Source organism: Muntiacus reevesi, chromosome 4 (assembly GCF_963930625.1).
Source record: "Muntiacus reevesi chromosome 4, mMunRee1.1, whole genome shotgun sequence".
In the NCBI taxonomy this organism is placed as follows: Eukaryota; Metazoa; Chordata; class Mammalia; order Artiodactyla; family Cervidae; genus Muntiacus; species Muntiacus reevesi.
Window position 1 is genome coordinate 57,966,865 of NC_089252.1, and position 22,680 is coordinate 57,989,544.

General features: G+C 43.1%; 1 protein-coding gene across 1 annotated transcript in view; it reads left to right on the forward strand.

Moving 5' to 3' along the window:
• ZCCHC2 (zinc finger CCHC-type containing 2) overlaps positions 1 to 22,680 on the forward strand; it is a 45,382-nt gene that overhangs the window by 17,072 nt on the left and 5,630 nt on the right. The window contains exons 3-12 of the mRNA XM_065932861.1: positions 1,319 to 1,395; positions 3,608 to 3,679; positions 5,580 to 5,692; positions 7,544 to 7,638; positions 10,173 to 10,256; positions 11,764 to 11,821; positions 14,799 to 14,934; positions 16,010 to 16,074; positions 16,464 to 16,558; positions 20,792 to 20,920. Of these exons, the coding sequence (XP_065788933.1) occupies positions 1,319 to 1,395; positions 3,608 to 3,679; positions 5,580 to 5,692; positions 7,544 to 7,638; positions 10,173 to 10,256; positions 11,764 to 11,821; positions 14,799 to 14,934; positions 16,010 to 16,074; positions 16,464 to 16,558; positions 20,792 to 20,920 (924 nt within the window). The remainder of the gene's footprint in view (positions 1 to 1,318; positions 1,396 to 3,607; positions 3,680 to 5,579; positions 5,693 to 7,543; positions 7,639 to 10,172; positions 10,257 to 11,763; positions 11,822 to 14,798; positions 14,935 to 16,009; positions 16,075 to 16,463; positions 16,559 to 20,791; positions 20,921 to 22,680) is intronic.

Here is a 22,680-nt window from a genome sequence, read left to right on the forward strand (position 1 = left end):
CCATCCTTCACATAATTCAATAGAGCAGCTTTTGGAAACAGCAGCCCCCCACCCCGGCCTTGGACACGCGCAGCAGTTCTGAGCCACTGCAGGCTTCTCACCCCACCCGGCTTCTGCGGCGGGTTTGTCTCCATCCTCAACATTCTCGTCCACCACGGGAAACTGGCCCAGAAGCAGGCCTCCAAACACTAGACATTTGGAAAGTTAACACAAAATTCTGGTAATGGTGTCTCCTGGTGTCTGTTTACCAGCAGATTTCTGTAATCTTATGATTCCTGCTTTCTCAGTGCCCACCTTCTGTGATCTATAGCAATCTTACTTCTTCCTGCACACTTTGTTCCTTTGTATATTCTGCTTCACTTGTTTTAACTTCTTCCGTTAAGGCAGCGTGAGTCCTTCCCTTTTCTTTTCCGTCTCCTGTCCCCTGACTCCAGCGGTGACCTTGTGCTGAGTCACTTTCCTGACTTCTTCCCTGTGACCTTTATCATCTTCATTATGGTTTCTTCTACTTATACCCTGAGCAACAAAACTTTTTTTTCCTTAAGTCCTTATATTATGCTTAGTAGACTGGCTCTTTTCACTTTGTGAAGAGATGTACTTGCTAAGGTGGTAACTTCTACTGAAGGATGTATGAAATGAGGACTTTTGGGATTTGCACTTTGGCTTACTTCATGAGTGAGCCGATCATCTTATCTAGTTCAATTCACTGTAATTGTTCTTAAGCCACCAGTGTAATTTATGACCACTATTGTATAATAAATTGTGAGATGTTTTACTACAGTGAACCATCATAATTCATTACAATGTTAAGTTTGTGTTACCATTGTATGATAATTAAGGGTCACACTTGAGGGAAACAGTTTTTAAATTCTGAATTGGAAAGAAGTCTTTATCACTTTCCTATTACTTTTGAAGAGTTCCCCACCCCATTTAAAAATTTTTTCTAGTTTATACTTTATCTGCCTAAATAACCGAAAGACTCTAAAGTGCTGTATTTGTGGTAATTTGAATTAACAATTTTGAAAATTCCTCTAGAAAGCAATCTTCACTGCAGGCACCTCTTATTATTTATCTTTGGTGCTTAGCAGAGTGCTTGAAACGACTTTAGGCACTCAGCATACTTGTAGATGTAGAAGGAAATGACTTGGTGGATGGCCAGCACATTGCTGTGCTTCTGGGTTTTTTGGTTTTATTCCGTGACTAAGGCTAGTTGTAAAGATGGAGATAAATAGCTTAACCATTTGGTTGTGTCAGGTTGAATAACTGAAATGTGTGTCTAGTCTCTGTAGAACAAGTCAGCATGTTTTCTTTCTTTCAGCTGTACACATTGAGAAGATAATGTTGAAAGGAGTCCAGAGAAAAAGGGCTGACAAATATTGGGAGTACACCTTCAAAGTAAGCTACTCTCACCCAAAAAAGATACCTCACACTGTGTTCAATGATCTTTTGGAAGGAATGAAAATCGATCTTTGGAAAAACTAAATGGCAGGTTTGCTAACTTAAGAACAGCGGTGCTCGTGTCTGTCTGTCTGAATTAAGGGGTGTGCTGTCTTCAGTATATGCTGCATGGTTTGCCCAGTTTTTAAAAATGTGTCACATGAAGATTACTCTGACAGTTTTATTAAAAAGAAATAAGAGCCTTAGATTTAAGGCCTAAAAACATCTTCAGAAAGTGAAAGTGAAGAGTGAGCAGTATTTTGAACGTCAGGATGACAGGCGTCATCTTCCGTGGCAGTCTCTCCTCTGGCGTCTCTCCTCCTCTTCCTCCGAGGCTGCAGTTTCCGGGCCCTCGTGGCCTGGGGTGGTCTCTAGTTGCTCTGCTGTCCTCCTGTCGGCCCCACAGGATCTGACTGAGCACAGAGCCCAGCGCTGTTGGTCCCCACGGCTCCTCTTTGCCTGTGGCCTGTGCTGTGGACCCTCGTCCATGTCTGCCTCCTCCCTGCCGGCTGCACCAGCCAGCCCTGCTCTTCACGCGGGGCCGCCCGCGCTGGATCTGCAGCGGGGAGGCCGTCTCTGTGCGCCCGCCCCTCACTTCCTTCTGGAGGAGCTGCCCCCCAGACGTCAGCGGTCCTGCCTCATGAAGTCACTTCTGATCCTCCAGCAGAAGGTCTTCTCCTTCATCCCGGGTGTACCGCCATCATCCCTTTCCCAGGTTCTTGTGCTTGGGTTACATGGTATTTCTTTCCAGAAGGCTGTCATCATCCTCTGCATCTCACCGTGTCTGACTTGCCTAGTTTTGTTGAATAGGTTTTGGGACCGGCTTCTGCCTTCTGTAGAAGTATCCTCAATTTTCAAATTTTAAGTCCTCATCTCCACATCTCATCTACATTTTGTAACATTTGACGCCAGCCATTCTGCGCTCTTCACTCAGCTAGTCCAGCTCTCCTTTCGTTGCTGGAGCTCTTAGCTCGTTCCTTCCTTAAGGCCTTCATGTTCTCTGGCTCTGAACCATCTCTCTGCCCACAGACCTAGGCGCACGATTGAGGCCCCCCGCCCAGGTCACTCTCGGCACCTGTCTCATGTGCTGCTCGCAGCCCCTGCTCCGTGCCCAGTGCGTCTGTGGAGCCCTGGTCACTGAGGGAACTCTCTCTGCTCATGGGCTCTGGTCTGACTCCTGCCCTGGGCTCTGACCTCAGCCCACAGAGACTTCGCTGTCTTGTCCCCTCCATATCCTTTCATAAGAAGAGTGTCTGACACAAGTAGCTGCTCTACGACCATTTGAATAATTAGAAGTCATTTAAAAGTTGTGCCCTGTTAATAAGGATATTTGTTTGAGGGTTGCTGGGTAAAATTTTGAGTGTATTGTTAAGTATTTGGTTAATTGTGGCATGAGTAGTTGCTAAGGCTAATGTGTTACATAGTTCAAGTATTTATACTCAGCTTAGATAATTGTAAAGTAGAAATTATTAGTGGGCCACCACTGAGTCCACTAAATTAAAAGTATCCAAGAAGTAGGCGGGTGATCGATTTTAGTTCTGGCTCTTCTGCTTGCTTAGAGTTCGAGTCTGTCAGCCTTTTTGAGTTTTAGTTTCTCCATCTGCAAATGGAAGTAGTCATATCTGCCTCATCCACCTTAATGGTACTTTAAAGCATTAAGATAAAGATAATGAAATCTTTCCCTAAGCTATAAATTCCCATAAAAGTGCAATACAGTACTACCAAAGAGGGGCAGTGAACCCAGTATTTCTCTAAGAATGTGTATTTAATAAGTTTCAGGAGATAAAATTTTTCTTTTTCTTGGGCTTAGATCTGTACTGTCCAAGTGTCATTTTAGAGTCCTACAACTTCTCCAGAAGGAATGAAAGACATTCCCATTCTGAAAAATTACTAAAATGTAGTCACATTTATGGAAGACAGCTTGTTTTGAAAACCATGCAATTTGAAAGGAGTTACTAAAATTTTTAGGTAACATGTCAATATACAGTTAATTTTAACAATTTTGAAGAAATGATGATAATAGATTAACTTTACATTTCTAATTTGTTGATCTTGATAGAGTTTAAGTAAGGTCATCTGTTTTACACATGGCTTTTTTCCAGTCAGTTCTTGCCTGAGAAATAACTGTATAGTATGTGTTGTTGTTGTTGTTGTTTTCTTTTTAATACAGGTAAACTGGTCTGATCTTTCAGTCACAACAGTAACAAAAACCCACCAAGAACTACAGGAATTTCTACTGAAGGTAAAAGTACAGATTTTATTGTGGAAATGATTTTGATTTAATAACACAGAAACCAAAGCCTTTAGCATCAAAGTAAACACCAGGAACATTAAAGCTGCGTGAGGGGGGGCTACAGCCCTTCATGAGCAGGGTTGTGTGTGTGTAGTGGGGCTACAGCCCTTCATGAGCAGGGCTGTGTGTGTGTAGAGGGGCTACGGCCCTTCATGAGCAGGGCTGTGTGTGTGTAGAGGGGCTACGGCCCTTCATGAGCAGGGCTGTGTGTGTGTAGAGGGGCTACAGCCTTCATGAGCAGGGCTGTGTGTGTGTAGAGGGGCTACGGCCCTTCATGAGCATGGGCTGTGTGTGTGTAGAGGGGCTACGGCCCTTCATGAGCAGGGCTGTGTGTGTGTAGAGGGGCTACAGCCTTCATGAGCAGGGCTGTGTGTGTGTAGAGGGGCTACGGCCCTTCATGAGCAGGGCTGTGGGAGTGTCGCATTACTCTTAAGTGTGGACGTTCTTAGGTTGTATTGCTAATATAAGGAACTGAAGGCTTTCCGCATTAAAAACAAGGGAACTGTGTCACTCCTCGCTTCTGCTGAGACGCATGTTGGTGGGGGCTGTGTGCCAGCACCCAGCAACATCTCTCTGCGTTTCCTAAGCTTCAACTCTTCTTTTTCTTGGTAGATTTCATTTTTTAGTCATAGAACTTTTCTAAAAGTTAGATTGTTTTTTTAAAGTATATATATATATATATATATATATATAAAATTATTAGTCCCAAATAGATAACTTATCCTTCAGAATCTCAGTAATTAATGACCCCCTATTTAGCCAACATTTGAATATAGTGTTTTTTCTGTAAGACCAGTGCCTTATCAAGTTATATGAAATAAATGGCAACATAGTGTACTTCTAGGAACGAATTTCCTATTATAAAATATCCTTTCAAGTTTACCATATGTCTTTTTTTCCCCTGTTTACCTTCCTTTTAAAATCGTCTGCAAAATATAAGAGTAAAAACGGTCCCCTTTGCAACCTGGGCTCCCTAACACACTCTAACTTTTGCGGAGGCTGATGGGAGGCACTTAGAGTTTGCTGAAATGTGCAAGAGTGAGGTGGGCCCTTCCAGTCCCGTGTCCATGTCAGTGGCCCCGGGGTCTACGCCCCGGCCCCCTCCCTGCTGCTCGCGGGCAGCAGTGTCCGGCACCCGTGTTGTTCCTCCTCCCCAGAAAGGCAACTGCGTGGAGGCCAGCTGTAGGTCTCTTCCGCAGTGCTGCATCCACGGCCAGACACAGTCGGAGTTTGAGCTGTGCATTGACTGCATGAATGAACGAATTTGTGAGAAGAGTTACAAAAACTAAATTGTTGCGAAGTTTTGTAGATAGTTATCCATCAGGCCTCAATGTTTTTAAAGGAGAACTTCTAGCACGCTGAGCTGGGGCTCCAGAGGTGGGGACTGTTTGTGTAAAACAGACGGTGCCCCGTCATTCCCACCCAGCTCTTCTCTGGGAGTGTAGCTTTGGCAGTCTGACGGGTGAAATAGGAGGCACAGAAGTGGTAACCACCAAGACAGGTCGCACTTTGCAGAATGCTAGTTGAGCTCTGGGAAATGCTCCATTTAACTGAAGCGCCTCGCTGTGGGTGTCCGGCAGCGGGAGGGGCGCCTGGTGACCCGCAGCAGGGTGAGCGCTGCGGGGGGGCACCCCCTCCCGCCATGGGGCGCCCCTGGGGACCCCACCACCCCGCTGAGCATGGCGGCTGCTCCAGGCTGCGGCCCTGTGTCGGGAAGGTTTAGAAAAGAAACGGCTTTGGGGTGATTTCTGAGCAGGATGCACTTACCTTCCTTTTATGCCCCTGGTTTGTGACCTGTTTGCCAGTGAGTGAGAGACGTGACGCTGGCCGTGCGGTTTTTCTTTCCTAGCTTCCCAAGGAGTTGTCCTCGGAGACTTTTGACAAGACCATCCTCCGAGCCCTGAATCAGGGCTCGCTGAAGAGGGAGGAGCGGCGGCACCCCGACCTGGAGCCCGTGCTGAGGTGAGGCCTGCGTGCGCGCTCTGGGGGTGAGGTCTGCACAGCTCAGCGTGCCTCAGGCAGCTCGTGGCCAGCCGGGGCTGAGGACGGGGGCGACGTCTCTGCAAAAGTTATGTTAAAGAAGTGACTTTTTCTTATACTTGCCTTTAAAAACACCCTTGATTGTTCTGTGTGGCTAGGCTGTGGTCTCAGCACCATAAATCGGATTCGGGACACTGATTCCCAGTTTGTTTGTGGTTTTAGGTTAGTGTCACTGTCACTCCTGCCGTTAAGAAATGCAGCAGTTGTAAAGGAGGGGGACGACGAAAGAGGGAGGAAATGAGTGTGTAAGTGAGGGAGGAAAGTGTGTAAAGACGGAGGAAATGAGTGTGTAAGTGAGGGAGGAAAGTGTGTAAAGAGGGAGGAAATGAGTGTGTAAGTGAGGCGGTGATGGACCAATACAGGACCTGGTGTCTGCGTTCCCTCCCGCCTGCACTGGGGATTAGGAAGATGAAGGTATGGTATGGAAACGTGCCTTTGGGGTTGGTTACGTCAGTCATATCAAAATGCAATCTTGTTTTTCTTACTTAATTGCATGAGCAGTTGATGGCCACTTTGTGTCCTGTTTGGGTGTAATTGCTCTCTTGGGGCCCTGCAGCAGTGAATCTGAGGAGCCTGTATGCTGATTACAAGCCTCTGTTTTGTACTGGATATCATTGTACCTCTGACCAATTAGTTGGTTTGTAAACATAACTGGATAAACAGAAGCCATTGGATTTTAATCCCCATTCTTCGGTAGTGTGTTCAGACCTGGAAATTTAGGTGAGCTCCATACTTTGCATCTGTTTCTCTTCCATCTCTCCATTTCCCCCCTTGTCTTCCTGTTGCATGTTTACCTCCACGTTATGAATTCCAAGAAGTTTTGTCTAATGCACAAGGAAGCTTCGGTCCATAAGGGTCATCTCATCTCTTGATATAATTGATGATTTTAGAACTAATTGGAATGGTAGGTCTGAAACCTTGGGGAGACATTAAGAACTAAATTTTTGAATGAGCACTTAAATGTATTCAAAAGCAATGAAAAGAGATTTGTATGTTGAGCAGGGTGACAGTTTAATGTGTGTGTACTATTTGAGTATCATAACCTTGAAGAATGTTGATATTTCCTAAGAGGAAATTGGAACTGAAAGGCCACATGCCTTGTTTAGGGTGACTCAGCTTGTAAGTGATTGAGCTGGTGTTCACATCCCAAGTAAACTTTCCATCAGACTGTGCTGTAACTCTGCCCCTTTTGTAGGGAAGACCTCCACTTGGAATCCCCTAATGATATTAATACAACAGGAGGAAAGCTGTTTTTAAAGATAACAGCTTAGACTCATGGTGTGATGCATACCGGGGTGACTCATCAGCCACACATGCCTTAGTCTGCAGCAATCCTTGTAGCTAACCTGGCAGCGTCTTGAGTTTCCAGAACTCCTGCATCGAAACTTCCTAGTCTCTTTATTTTTAGGGAGTGGGACGGTTCCTTCATGGTGCAGCCAAATGGTGAAAAGTAACACCTGTGAAGAAGGGTAAAGAATCTGCAGTTGTTTTTCTGAGCAGAAAGGTGATTGTTAATAACACGTGTTGGGTCAGAATTGAAACCTTATCACTAGATTATATAAAATTGAAAATAAGCCTGTTTATTAGATTCTTATAAATAAGTCTTTTATTCATTTTCTCCTGTGGGAAATACATTAGCGAACAAATATTCTCTTCTTTAGGAAAACAGTTTTTTGCACATGAATTAAACTGCCACGTGGTTTGTTTACCATCTCACCTATCTTGTGGGTTTATTGCATGAAATTAACCAATCTCTTTTCTTTTTACATGCAGGCAGCTATTTTCAACTTCATCACAAGCTTTTCTACAGAGTCAGAAAGTACACAGCTTTTTTCAGTCCTTATCATCTGACCCTCTACACAGCCTCAGTAAGTGTCTCCACTCCTCCGTCGAAATCTGACATTTTTCTGCCCTGAATTTCTTGCTTTACCATGCCATCTTGTATATGGGATTGTCATTCTAGTTAAGGTCAAGTAGCATACAAATTAGAAACACTGGTAGTTTTTAGTCAATTTTCACTGCAGTTTTAAGGAAAGTAACTTATAAAAGCTAATGTCACAAAACAGTAATGACCCGTATGTGAAAAACATGTGTAAAGGAGTGGAGATATACGTAACTGATTCACTTTGCTGTACAGCAGAAACTAATCGCTAAACCAGCTGTGCTGTAATGAAAATTTTAAAAGAAAAAAATGCTAACATCACAAAACAGGGGCCAAGCATCTCAAACTCGTGGGCCTTCTGGATCCTCAGGCCCCTTGACAGACCTGACTCACAGGTTGCAGAGACAGTCCAGTGCAGCCTGGATGATGGATGGCCTCTGATCTCGGCCCCATTCCCATAAGGACCTCCCCAGCCTCCAGGCCGGAAGCTCTGGCCTTATCCTCTTCACATTTCCCCTTCATGTCCAGTCATTTAGAGACCAAGCCACAGCAGACAGGACATCTTCCTTCTTGCCCTTTTCACCAGCCCCTCTGCCAGGCCTTATTTTCACGCTTAGACAGTACCCAGCCTCACTTCTGTCCAGTTACAGTTTCTCACTCCATTGTAACCTGCCCTAGGACCATCTTGGGATCAGTTTGCTAACCCTCTTGTTGCTCAGTCATTAAGTCGTGTCCAGCTCTATGACACCATGGACCGCAGCCCGCTAGGCTCCCTGTCTCTCACTCTCTTCTGGAGCTTGCTCAAATTCATGTCTGTTGAGTCAGTGACGCTGTCTAACCGTATCATCCTCTGTCGTCCCCTTCTCGTCCTGCCTTCAATCTTTCCCAGCATCAGGGTCTTTTCCATGAGTCAGCTCTTTGGATCAGGTGGCCAGAGTATTGGAGCTTCCGTCCACCATTAAACATTGACTGTGAGGCTCAGGCCCTCTCATGAGCATCCTCTCCCCGGTTTAAAGTCTTGGCAGCCACTCAGTACACCTGACCATTTCCTATTCCAGGGTCTTGCTCTTTTGCCCCCTTTTGTCACAGTCTGTTAAGATCACACCTGTTTTTTAGGAACCAGCTGAAATAACCACCTCACAAGGATATTTCCTAGCTTTCCTGTGTGTTCCTGTGGTTTGGTTTTGCCCTCATGTTTCAGCATTGATCACAGTCTGCTTTGCATTTAGTTTTGTACACATCTATCTCAGCTGCCTTTTCTAACAAATATTTTGCCAGTAACATCAAAACAGTCAGTGCTTTCTTCCTGAACCAAGTGTGATTTTTTAAATGAATGTCTATAAATAGCATCTGTTTAATTCTAAAGAAGCATTGAGGCCTGAAGTTAAACTTTTAATTCAGATTTTAGCCAGGCTGCCTAGGAAAATGTGCTCAAGTGAGTAATACACACATAAATAAGAGAAAACTCATCTGGAGAGTTTGGCAGTTTGTAAATTACATAAGCGATGCTAAAGAGGCTGGTGGATTTTTAAGATCTCAAATTGTGTGAAATCAAAATACTGTATTAAAGGACCTGTTTTGAAATTGTGGAAAATCTCGTTATTTCACCAAAGAACATATTGTTGGCAAAGTTCGTTTTGTACCCACTCCTTTAAGAAAGGGCTTCTCTAGTAGCTCAGACGGTAAATCATTCGCCTGGAATGCAGGAGACCCAGGTTAGATCCCTGGGTTGGGAAGATCCCCTGGAGAAGGAAATGACAACCACTCTAGGATTCTTGCCTGGAGAATTTCATGGACAGAGGAGCCTGGCAGGCTACAGTTCATGGGGTTGTACAGAGTCAGACATAACTAAGTGACTAACACACACACTTTTAAGAAATGGCAGTTCCACACTCCTCCCGCCTCCCTGCAATAGCAATATTCCACATTCTGACATCCGAAAAAACAGATGTTAGACACCCGAATGACTTAAAACGTTAACCTCTGCAAGCCCACTGGTCTGTCTGGAACGGCGAAGCGACCCGGCTCGCACAGGGTATTCCGAGGGCCCGGGCTGACCCGCGAGCTCCGACCACACATCTGGAGGGAGAGCAGCAGCGGGAGGTGCCGTGCGTCGCTGCAGCAGCCTGATGTCACCACACTGCACTGTCGTTCATAAAAGGAGCACGAAACTGAGATTCTAAAACAAAAACCTACACAGCACAGATGTTTAGAAGCACTAATCCAGTCCATCTTCTCACATTGCACCGGGGCACACGGGCAGGCAGATGTGAACCCAGTTGCTCCAGTCCTGTGGCTTCTATGGGGAGAGCTGGCTGCATGGTTCAGGGTCCCCACTCCCGGCCCAAGGGCCTGTGCCATGTCCCCTTGCTTGCTTGTTGCTTCCCTAACTACCGGAAACGTTCTCTTTACCATTAACTCTCAACTCTCATCTTCTGTGGGAGAAAAGTAATCATTGCACTTGTTTATCTCACTATAATAATTTCCCTGAAAGTTAATGACATTTAATACTTCCTGCAGATAACTTACAATCCTCTCTGAAGACCTCTAAGATATTAGAACACTTGAAAGAAGACAGTTCGGAAGCGTCAAGTCAAGAAGAAGGTAAACATTGATTCGCTGGGATAAGTCATTCTGCCCAGTATTGTTGCAGGGGTAGGTAAACAGCCAGCCAGCACAGATCAAGGAACTGAGAGACAGACATGTGGGGACTTGGCGTGTGACAGGTGGCGTTTCAGAGAGGGGGGAAAGTGTGTATGATAAGTGGTACTGGCTGGCTTTCCAGTCGGGAAAAATTATATAATTAGATCCCTACTTCTGTCGTGCACAGAACATTTCAAGTGAATAGCACTTTATATGTAGCATATATAAACTTAATGTAAAATATAAAACTTGAGTTTTTAAAGGTTAGTACTCTGGGACAAGAAGGTTTTCCAGACAAGACAGAGCAGCATGACCATAGGGGAGATCTTTTCTGTTCTGATTTAAAGCTTAACATGCGACAAAGCCACACAGACATTTGCAGGGTATTTACAGGTAAAGACTACAACCAGACTATACAGTCTGCTAAAAAATCATGGAGAAAATCAGCCTGGTCAACAACATAGGGAAAGATAAAAATAGGCAATTCACAGAAGAACCTTGAATGGTTCAGTCCCCTGAGTAGTCCAGAAAATGCCAAAGAAAACAATGAGAAATGATTTCATACCCATCAGATTGGCAAACCATTTTCAAGTTTGGGAATTATCAAGGATATGAAATAAGGGGAATCTCACCCACTGTCAATGGGAATTTAAATTGGTGCAAGTATTTTGGACAGAAATTCGATGCCATCATGCAGTTGGAGGTGGTTGATGCCGCTTCCCAGCATTTCTGCTTCTGTGAACACTGTCGCTCGTGGGCTCAGGGGGCAGGACTCGGGGGCTGTCCCGGCAGCCTGTGGAGGAACAGCAAAGCCCTGAATGTTATCCGAGCATTTCAAATGTTCATAAAGTCATGAATAGATTGAGTCATGTTCTTGCTAGGTGGCAGTTAAAATAAAGGCTATTTATAGTATATTCAAACATGTAGCACCACTCTGTTTGTGAATGCACACATGGGTAGTTAAAAACATACACCAGATTATTTCAGCTAACCTCTGTAGGGGTAGGGACTGGAATGCAATGGAGGGAGGCATTTAATTGTTCCCAGGATGTTTCCTTTCCTAATAAAAAGAGGAAAATACAGAGATATACAGGAGGTGGGTACATGGGTGTTGGTTTTATTAATATGTATTTTTTTTTATATTTGAGACACTTCATTTGTTTTAGTGGCTAAAAAAAAAGGCGTGAAATTCAATGTGTGGTTTTTCAGTTTAATGCTCATAGTCAACTTTTGTAGTTTTGGACAAATTTGATCTGCTATTAGGTGGAATGTGTTTGAGAGGATATTTAAGAAAGTTCAGTCACTGACTGTCTTGGGAAATTGTTTCTTTGAGGAATTTTCCATGAGCTTGGAAGCGCTCTAAGTGGTCTGTCAACACTGTTATGGTCGTAAATCAGCTGTGGCCTCCCTTTGGATTTTGCAGAAGGGTGTGGTGCAATAAAATTGTTTTTTTTTTCCTCCACTCTAGATGTGTTACAGCACACCGTAATCCACAAGAAACATGCCGGCAAAAGTCCCCTTGTGAAGTAGGTATCTCTTTCCTAAAACCTGAAGGACTTTGTGGTTTTGAATCAATGTCATGTTTACTTACTGATAGATAGTTGCCATTCTGCCTTCTCACTTTTTGCTCCTTACTTGTATCAGCTCTAGCCCTCCTTGGTCCGGGTACTGGTGTCAGCTCTAGCCCTCCTTGGTCCGGGTACTCGTGTCAGCTCTAGCTGTCTTTGGTCCGGGTACTCTCGTCAGCTCTAGCCCTCCTAGCACCCGGGTACTTGCATCAGCTCTAGCCCTCCTTGTGTCCGGGTACTTGAGCTCTGCTCTCCTTGGTCCGGGTTTTTAGTCCTGCTCCTCCGCTCTGTTAGCCGCCGCGGCTGTGCGCATCACGTTTTGGGTCCTTGCCATGCTTGCCTGGAGGTTCCTTCTCCGTCTGCAGCTCAGGAAGGAATGACCCCAGTTGTGCTTGGACCACTTCCACGTGAGGACCTTGCATCACTGTCACTTCACTTACCTCCTCGCAGCTTACAAACTATACCTGTCATGTACCTTAATTCTCTTTTAAACCTCATGAAGCCTTTTTTTCATTCATCATTTAAATACTACCATTCCATTCTTCTTCATTCCTTCCAGTATGTCTGAGCATCCTTCTAACTGAAGAACATTTGAGAAATTCCTGTCATCATTGTCTGGCAGTGATGAGTTCACTTTGTTTTTCTCAAGAAGAAATGTCCGTCTCTCCTTCCTTTTTGAAAGACATTTCGCAGATAGGACCTAGGACTGCAGGCGGGTAGTTACTTCCTGTCAGCGCTCCGAGCGCCTGGATCACTGTCTCCAGGCCTGTGCCTTGGGTCCTTCACTTCATCTTCTCTCAGCCTGGTTTGATTTCTGCCGCAAAGCACCTAAAATCGTCTGTGTGACGTCCGATCCCCTCCCACTGCCGTGGTCTCCCTAGACTCCTGCCCCGGGTGCCGTGCCGGTGCTCTGGGCCTGCTTGGCCCTGGAACCGGCCAGCTCAGAGCGGGAAGTTCGTTCACCTAGGGCTCCGCCCTCACTGGTGGGGGGCTCCACCTTCTGCCCCTGGGGACGTAGCTGTGGGGGTCCCAGGGGGCTTGAGCCTCTGCAGCTCGTGGCGGCCCCAGTGACAGCCCCTCAGGCTGGCTTCTCCCCTCCCGTCTGACTTGCCCCACGCCTTGCTCCTGCCGTGTCGCCCAGCTTCTGCTTCTGGGGAAGCTTAGGACCGCAGGTGTCTGTCGTCTCCACCTTGTTACTTTCCGAAAGTTAGGGTGCTTTTCCAAACCCGGACTGTGTGTGTGAATTTTCCCATTGTCTGGTTTTCAGCAGCTCCCTGTGATAAGTTTGCAGCTTTCTTTGAATGAGTTCCCTCTCTTGAAGCTGACGCTTGATGGTTTCGTTTGAGAGGAGCCCAGCCTCTCTCTCCCCATGCGCTGCTTCTGCCTGTGTTCTTGTTCCCCCTTCTGTGGCCCTGGGTGCTCACAGGTCGGACTGTTCACCACATCCCCTGTGCGCGCTCAGACTTCTTTTGTTGCCACATTTTTTCCCTGTCCATGCTCCAGTCTGTTTTCTCATGACCAGATTTCCTCTTCACTAATTCTCTTCATCTGTTTCCATCCATTGAATTCCTAATTTATCTTATTTCAGTTCAGTCGCTCAGTCGTATCCGACTCTTTGCGACCCCATGAATCGCAGCACGCCAGGCCTCCCTGTCCATCACAAACTCCCGGAGTTTACTCAAACTCATGCCTATCGATTCGGTGATGCCATCCAGCCATCTCATCCTCTGTCGTTCCCCTCTCCTCCTGCCCCAAATCCCTCCCAGCATCAGTCTTTTCCAACGAGTCAACTCTTCGCATAAGGTGGCCAAAGTACTGGAGTTTCAGCTTCAGCATCAGTCCTTCCAATGAACACCCAGGACTGATCTCCTTTAGGATGGACTGGTTGGATCTCCTTGCAGTCCAAGGGACCCTCAAGAGTCTTCACCAACACCATAGTTCAAAAGCATCAATTTTTCGGCGCTCAGCTTTCTTCACAGTCCAACTCTCACATCCATACATGACCACTGGAAAAACCATAGCCTTGACCAGACAGACCTTTGTTGGCAAAGTAATAATGTCTTTGCTTTTTAATATGCTATCTAGGTTGGTCATAACTTTCCGTCCAAGGAGTAAGCGTCTTTTAATTTCATGCCGCAGTCACCACCTGCAGTGATTTTGGAGCCCAAAAACATAAAGTCTGACACTGTTTCCACTGTTTCCCCATCTATTTCCCATGAAGTGATGGGACTGGATGCCATGATCTTAGTTTTCTGAATGTTGAGCTTTAAGCCAACTTTTTCACTCTCCTCTTTCACTTTCATCAAGAGGCTCTTTAGTTCCTCTTCACTCTCTGCCATAAGGGTGGTGTCATCTGCATATCTGAGGTTATTGATATTTCTCCCGGCAATCTTGATTCCTAACCCTAATTTATTTTACAGTTCTAGAATTTAAATTTGACTCCTTTTTCTGTTTTCCAGTATTCTTCCAAAACTCTGTCATCCAGTAGCTCCTGACCGGTGTTGAGCCCTGTTAGTTTAGAGTCCGTGTCCAGTAATTCTCTGGATTCTCTTTGAGTCTGTTTCTGTGGCCTGTTCCTCTTGATTTCCAGTCACATTATGCTGTCCCTTCCCTTGCCTTAGACACACACAGTCCATAGTGATTTTCTCAAGATTGGGGTTAGTACCCCAGCTGTGAGCCACGTGGAATGAGTCCAGAGATAGACCATGGACTTTGTCAAGCTCCTCAGAGACAGGAATTAATTAATAAATAGGTAAGAATGCTCTGTACTGACTTATTTTCATAGTTTACTTTTTTCCTTAGAGCTATTGCAAGGCATTCTATAAAAAACTAATGTACTGAAGAAAGGGTTGCCATTGCTTCTTCACTGTATGCTGAGTAGGTGGGATTTTTGAGGACGGAGCTTCACATTGGCATGAACTCTTTCTTTTGCTAGCACTGTCGGTGCGGGTTGTTCCCTGGGGGACCGGCTCCCCGTGCAGTATGCTGAGCAGAATGGAGTCGTGGACTGGAGGAAGCCAGCCTGTGCCACTGTTCAGCGCCAGGAGCAGTGTGTGGCCTTAGTTGACCAGGTACGGCGGTGGTCTCGTCCTCTTCCGTGCCGATCAGGTGGTGCTGCTGCATGCAAGTCAAGTTTGTAAGCACTGTGAGGTCTGCTAGTGTATCTGGTAAGAAGAAATGAAGGAACGTTTGATTGCAAGACTTTGAAGTTAATTGATATACATGACCTAAGCTCCTCTGGGACCTGAAGAAGTGTGTTTATATCAGTTTTATTACTCAGAAATACTAATATATTTTATTGTGTTGATGCCAGAAATGATTCACTAGGGATACACCGTTATGGCATGTTTTTTTATTTGAAAGAATTATTTGCATTTTGGTCACTGTCTCACTGTGGAGATGTGAATTTTGAAAAGGCCCTTCCCTCGTGAGCTGCTGGGCCCGTTTCCCAGCACTCCCAACATGATCAAAGTACTCGCTTTTCAGGCGCTGGTGTAGTCAGAGCACCGAGTGCTCCCCAGTATGCTTAGGCGCCACGGCACCGCAAATACCGGGGCGATGGTTACTGGGACCACTCTGGAGAGAACCACCTTCTCTAGAAAATGGATCTGTGTTCCTGTCGAACACTCAGCTCCAGATGTGAACCTTTATTGGGATTGTGATGTGTTTTATGAACTAAAGCACTAAAACATACTTTGAGAAATTGCGTTATTAAAGTCATATTTACTATGACCGATTTTCAGGTCCACTTGATTATAGTTTTTCTGCATCTACTTCAGTGCCTGCACCTTTTCTTCTTAGAGTTGACACAGTCGTGTGTTTACCGACCTGAACTTGATGAGAAGACGAGTAAACCCGTAGCAAATGCCAGTTACTTGGTTCTGATTTTTTAGTGACAAAAAGAAAACACATCCATTTTATTAATAAAAGCAAAATACAGAGTAGGTATTTTTCTCATGATTAAGTATTTGTCAGAAAATATGGAAATGTTAGTGGATCAAGTAGGTGATTTCAAAAAAGATTGAAAACAAAAATGTGTTAGAATATAAAACTGGGATTGTATCATTTTATTGTCTCAGAATAAGAGGGTACCTCCTTGAGTATGGCCGTGCTTTGATCCAGTTACTGTTTTATTCTTTTCTGTAGCATTCAACTGAAAAGCGAAGTTTATCTTCAATAAGTAAGAAGAAAGGAAAGCCACAAATAGAAAAGTAGGTTTAATTTAATATTTCCTGTAATAGAAATTGGTCAGAGAAGACAACATTTGATAATAGACCTGTTTAGTTGATGTAGTATAAATAGTATCTTTCCATTAGTTTTCTTTTTATTTTTACTCTGAACTTCTTTTTTTTAGTTCTAGATAGTCAACACATGCACATAATAAAAATAAGGCTGTTGTCGTGTATCATGTTCAGTTTGGAGGGGCAGAGTCTCCAGGCCTGCCCACTGAAGAGGGAGATCTTGTATTCACATTATACCTTACTAAACATTCTTTTTTAATTATTAAAAAAAATTGAGGGGAATTTTATTAGTATTGTACTTAATTTTTTCTCTAGGGACTGTTAAAAAAGTGTTGGTAACATGTATACTTTTGGCTTAGGGAGAAAATTAAGAAAACTGACAATAGATTGAATAGTAGAATAAATGGTATTCGAATCTCTGCTCTTCCGCACACCCACGGTGGTTCTGTGAAAGGTAAGGGAGTTTTTCTTTCAATTACACGTCACCTAAATATATTTAGCAGGGTACCTATTAGAGTGGGTGTTGAGCTGTTGTGTCAAAGCCTCACACACATTTTCCCTGCATTGATGTGAGTAGTAATTTCTGAATTAACTCCATGAATACTTCAGACGTATTTAATGCAGGAAATTCGGTCTGGCCTCGGAGGTGAAAGGACCTGTGCCGCAGCTACACTCTGCCTCCTTTTCCTCCCCCTGGTGGCAGCGGTCTCATCACTGGTTTCCTCTTCATCCAGTCCCTGCTCCAGAGCAGAGGCTGCAGGACCTGATGGGTCTATCCAGCCTCGCAGAAGCCTGTACTCTTGTGTAAAGTCATCTTAAAAAATCTTATTGACTCTTTCAAACTTTAATGACTATCCTTTGTGGAACTTTATGGGAATCACAAACTGAAATCAAGATTGCCGGGAGAAATATCAGCAACCTCAGATGTGCAGATGACACCACTCTTACGGCAGAAAGTGAAGAGGGACTAAAGAGCATCTAGATGAAAGTGAAAGAGAGGAGTGAAAAAGCTGGCTTGAAATTCAGCATTCAAAAACATGAGATAATGGCATCCTGTCCCATCACTTCATGGCAAACAGAAGGGGAAAAGTGGAGTCGGTGACAGGTTTTCTTTTCTTGGGTTCCAGAGTCACTGCAGACAGTGACTGCAGCCATGAAATTAAAAGACTCTTGCTCCTTGGAAGAAAAGCTGTGACAAACCTAGACAGCATATTAAAAACCAGAGACATCGCTTTGCCAACAGAGGTCCGTCTAGTCAAGACTGTGGTTGTTCCAGTGGCCGTGTGTGGGTGTGAGAGCTGGACCGTAGGAGGGACCTTGAGAAGACCGAGCGCTGCAGCAGCGATGCTTCCAAACCGGGTGTTAGAGAGGGCTCGCGCGGGTCCCTGGGACTGCAGGGAGAGCCGAGGAAGCTGCGGGGCCAGCTCCCTGGAGGAACGCTTCGTGTTCTAGCACCGCAGTGTCTGAGATTCCCGTGGTGATGGCAGCTGAAAGAAGGGGGCGCTGCTGAAACCAGGGGGACAGGCGTTCTCGGTGGATGACTAGAAACAGCTCCTGCCGGGACTCCCTGTCTGTTTCCTCCTGGTTCGTTCTCTGCACTGCCTTCTAAACCACTTGCTAAATCAGGTCAGCTCGAGTCCAGACTCCTGGTCGCTTATGCTGTGTGAACTGCATCCACAAAGTTGGTACCAGTCTCTTGTGCTTCAGCTTCGTATTGTCAGAGATGCTTGTGGACGTTGATCTCAGACGGTGTGGGCTTGCATCTTTACCACCCCCAAGTCTCTCAAGTTTGTACAAGAAGAAGAATATCCACCTCACCAGATTGTCAGACTTACATGTGACAACATGTGAAAAGCATTTGGCTTGCATCAAGCACCAAGGTGGTCAGTCATGTAATTCTTGCCTCTTCTAATAAGTTAGAAGAAAACATATGCTGTCTAGGTTAAGAGCTTTTGGTAATCGATCAGACTCTTAATTCCTTTCTTTATTTTCAAATACTATGAAAGTACAACCTCAGGATTTTTAATTCAAGATTAACCTTACTCTATCTTGTTCTCTCTATATGCCGCTGCTACATACGTGTGTATATATATTTATTTATTTATGTATAGAGTAAAACTATAAATAAAAAATACTTCATACAGCTATTGTCAGGTATAGCTGAGATGTTTGCTGACTGCAGGTTAAAGGTAAAACCCTCTGTTTATTAATCCTTTTGAAATACTGAGGAATTACCTTTAAGATTTTTTTAACGGAACAAACACATTTAGTAAGTGTAGATTTATTATTACTATTTAATATTTAATTACTATTTAATATTGAAGTTGAAAATATTGGGTCCTTTGGTTCATGGATTGTCCAGATTTTTAAATAACTCAGTTTGAGATAAGTGTTTGTAACTTAAAATTTAACTTCTCTCTTGGGTCAAACACATTTATGTAGCTCAAAATTCTGAAGGTACAAAAGGGAACAAAATAAACCCCTCTGCCCACCTGTATGTTGTCTTCTCCCCAAAGCAGTCGGTGCCGTTCATCATCTGTGTTTTCACAATATTTGCTTTTAAAATTTCAAGCTTTAAATCTCTCTACTAAAGAGAAGTATGCCTTACCTCACTTACAGTATTAAGAACTTTATCCAATTGCATTACCCATATTTCTTCCACCCCATTCTTCTTTTGGCTGATTGTGGTACTGAAAATTTGGGGTTGACCTCTCAATTTATTTTAGATTGTAATGATTTAAAGACCTTCATCTTTCTTTAATAACTCATTGTGGGTCTGTCATCTGATGTATCTAAATGGTTCTTAAGTCTGTCTAGCTTCCTTTTGTCCATAAATACTAATAACTAGATTTTTATTATTATAATAGTGGCTTGTGTAAATTTTTTCCTCTTTGTCGTCTTTTTTTTTTTCCCAGTGGGTTTTGTCATACATTGCTATGAATCAGCCATAGAGTTACACGTATTCCCCATCCCGATCCCCTCTCCCACCTCCCTCTCTTTGTCGTCTTAATAACATGGCACCCCGTCCCATCCTTTCATGGCAAATAGAAGGGGAAAAAGTGGAATCAGGGAAAACAATAAGTCAAAAAGTTTATCAGTTCAGTTCTGTTGCTCAGTTGTGTTTGACTCTTCACAACCCCACAGACTGCAGCATGCCAGGCTTCCCTGTCCATCACCAACTCCCGGAGCTTGCTCAAACTCATGTTCATCAAGTCAATGATGCCATCCAACCATCTCATCCTGTTGTCCCCTTCTCCTCCCGCCTTCAATCTTTCCCAGCATCAGAGTCTTTTCTAATGAATCAGTCCTTTGCATCAGGTGGCCAAAGTATTAAGAATTTCAGCTTCAGCATCAGTCCTTCCAAAGAACATTCAGGACTGATTTCCTTTAGGATTGACTGGTTTGATCTCCTTTCAGTCCAAGAGACTCTCAAGAGTCTTCTCCAACACCACAGTTCAAAAGCATCAATTCTTCGGCACTCAGCTTTCTTTATGGTCCAACTCTCACATCCATACATGAATATCGGAAAAACCATAGCTTTGACTAGATGGACCTTTTTTTGCAAAATAATGTCTCTGCTTTTTAATATGCTCTGTAGGTTGGTCATAGTTTTTCTTCCAAGGAGCAAGCATCTTTTAATTTCATGGCTGCAGACCATCTGCAGTGATTTTGGAGCCCAAGAAAATTATCTGTCACAGTTTCCATTGTTGCCATTAAGTGATGGACTGGATGCCATGATCTTAGTTTTTTGAATGTTGAATTTTATATCTCTGTTTGTGGAATAGCCTTTGGCATAGTTAATCATCCTCACCTTCCTCACCTTCTGAGTCCAGAGGATCACATTTCTTTTTTATTATAAAAATTCCAAAGATGCCACACAATTCTAAAGCACCTGGATTGTCAAAAACAGGAAATTATGTTCACTATAGATTAAGATTTATGTATTTATTTCTTTGAAAATTGCAAATTAATCTATGACAGTTGAGTGATTAAAATATTTACTAGCTATATAATGTAAAGAAAATAATGCAATAAATTATTTCATTCTGAGAAATAGATGCCTCACTTTTTTTTTTTTTTTTTTTAAACATTCAGAAGCTTACCCTGTGAAGTATCAAAGGCTTCACTGCATGTTAGTGAGCTCACTCCACCCAAGTGGTTTGTTGGTGGAGGTGTTTTTGTTTTTTTTTTTTCCCAGTCCATCATTTATTTCTGCTTAGAATCAGGGGCTACTCACTCTACTTCATGGGAAGCAATTTAATCTTTTCAAATATTCAGGCATGGAAATTTTAACTGAAAGGCATTTTTGGCAGTCAGTTGTATTCTTGAGTTTTTTCTTTTTTTTAAAGAAAGAATTTTATAGTGTACTCAGAGGAGTTTTTGTTTGACTTAAGAAGTGGGTCAATGTGGTAATATTAGGCAGACCCTAAAAAGAACGTTAATTCTGATTTTTAAAGCCAATAAGATGACTATTTTCTCTGCCTTTGTTTTAAGAATGTATTTGTCAATTATTTTCAGTTAAAATTGTATTTCAGTAATGAATCTTTACCTAGGTCAATGGCCAGTTTTTATTACATAGTTATAGAAAAACTGAAAAAAAAATTTACAGCTGTAATTTCTGATGGTTCAGTTCAGAAATTTATTTAGCTGAACTATTCTGTTTTTTAAAAAATCATGTACTTTTCAGATGTGAGTTTGGACATTGGATCTGGACATGACACATGTGGAGAGACGTCTTCAGAGAGTTACAGCTCTCCTTCTAGCCCCCGACATGATGGAAGAGAGAGTTTTGAAAGTGAAGAAGAAAAAGACAGAGGTTTGCTCTTTGGAAGGGTGTGAGGGAGGCAGAGGGAAATGTGTACTCTTAAAATATGTCAAACGTAACTATTTTTATGGTACTGAGAATTTTCTAATTGACTTTAAATTTAATTGGTATAACAGGTGTCTTAAAGACCACTGACTTAGCAGTTTCTACTAAGATTGATTTTTTAAACCTGTTTCATTGCAAATGATATTAAAGAGAAAGAAGAGTCATAACAAAGTAGAGAGTCTGTGTAGAAAGATTGAAAACTGCATATTGTTAGATGCACATATATTTATTTTTATGTCCTCCTGATTGACCATTTTTATCGTTATAAATATCCTTCTTTGTCTCTAATGACAGATTTTGTCTCAAAGTCTGTTATATCTGATGATAATACTATAGCCACTTTAGCTCTCTTTTGGGTGTTTGCAGGTTACCTCTTTTTCCATCCTTTTACTTTAAACGTGTTTGTGTCTTTGATTCTAAAGTATGTCTCTTAAAGACACCTTATAGTTGGATTATGGGTTTTTTTAAAGCCATTCTGCCCATCTCTGCCACTTGGCTGGCTTGTTTATGTATTTAAATTTACTGTAATTAATGATAAGGTAGGATTTATATCTGCCATTTTGTTTTCTGTAAGTACTGTATCTTCAAATCCTCCTTAAATGAAAACTCAAGAGTCAGCCAGAAGTAAGAACTGAGAGCCACCTTAGGTCCTTACTGGACAGGCCTACAGCCCTGCATATGAGCATGGCCTTCTAGATTCCCAGGGATATATCTAAGCTTTTCAGAGCTTCCTGTGGACATCTCATTCTTTATAGAGTTTTTTGGTCAGACTCTTGTTAGTCCCAGCTGGTAATGCTGCCTCAGGCAGGCATGTTGTTAAACAGTTGCCGCTGATGGTGACACACGCCCCTTGGGTGAGCAGCTGTTAAGGTGGCAGACTCAAGCTGTCAGTCACTCAGTCGTGCCTGACTCTCTGCCCCTGGTGGACTGTAGCCCACCAGGGTCCTCTGTCCACAGGATTTCCCAGGCAGGAGTGCTGGAGTGGGCTGCCATTTCCTTCTCCAGGGCATCTTCCTGACCCAGGGATTGGACTTGGGTCTCCTACATTGCAAGTGGCTTTGGTGGTGGTGGTGGTGGTCATAATAGGGTTTTGTTAATAAGACATTGCACTTTTCAAAGTCAGCTCAGACTTTGAAATATCTGAATCACTAGATGAGTCCTTCTAATGAATGCTCAGAAAACCATTTGAGATCAGTTAAAATCATTGGGCTATTTGCTATGACTTAAGATGATTTAAACAAAGCCCAGTTCATTTAGAAATTTAACTGATCATCTGAAAAATGTTAACAGCTTCTTTTGAACTTAAATATTATTTTTAACTCTTACTTGTGTGAAGGTACAGGTATAGATATAATGCCTTAAGTAAGTTACTAATTGAATATTTTTTGTTTTGCAGAGTTTAACAAGGAACTCCTCAGTTATTAAGGGGAGTTTATACTAGAACCATTTATTCATATGTTGAATCTCTTCTAATAAAAATTATTTTTGAGTCAATAGTATTGTTGTTTACATTCTGTGTCATGAAGTAGGTTCTATTTAACCTTTCTCCAGGAAGCATAGTATGATTTGTTTTTAGAATTGTTTCTAAAAGTTTTAGCCTCTTAGCTGAATATAGCTAGTTACTACCTTAATAAATATAAGCATTTTAAGTACATAAGGCAATTCTGCTTATATTTGTGAGCAAAAAGATGTTAAATAAGGCACTG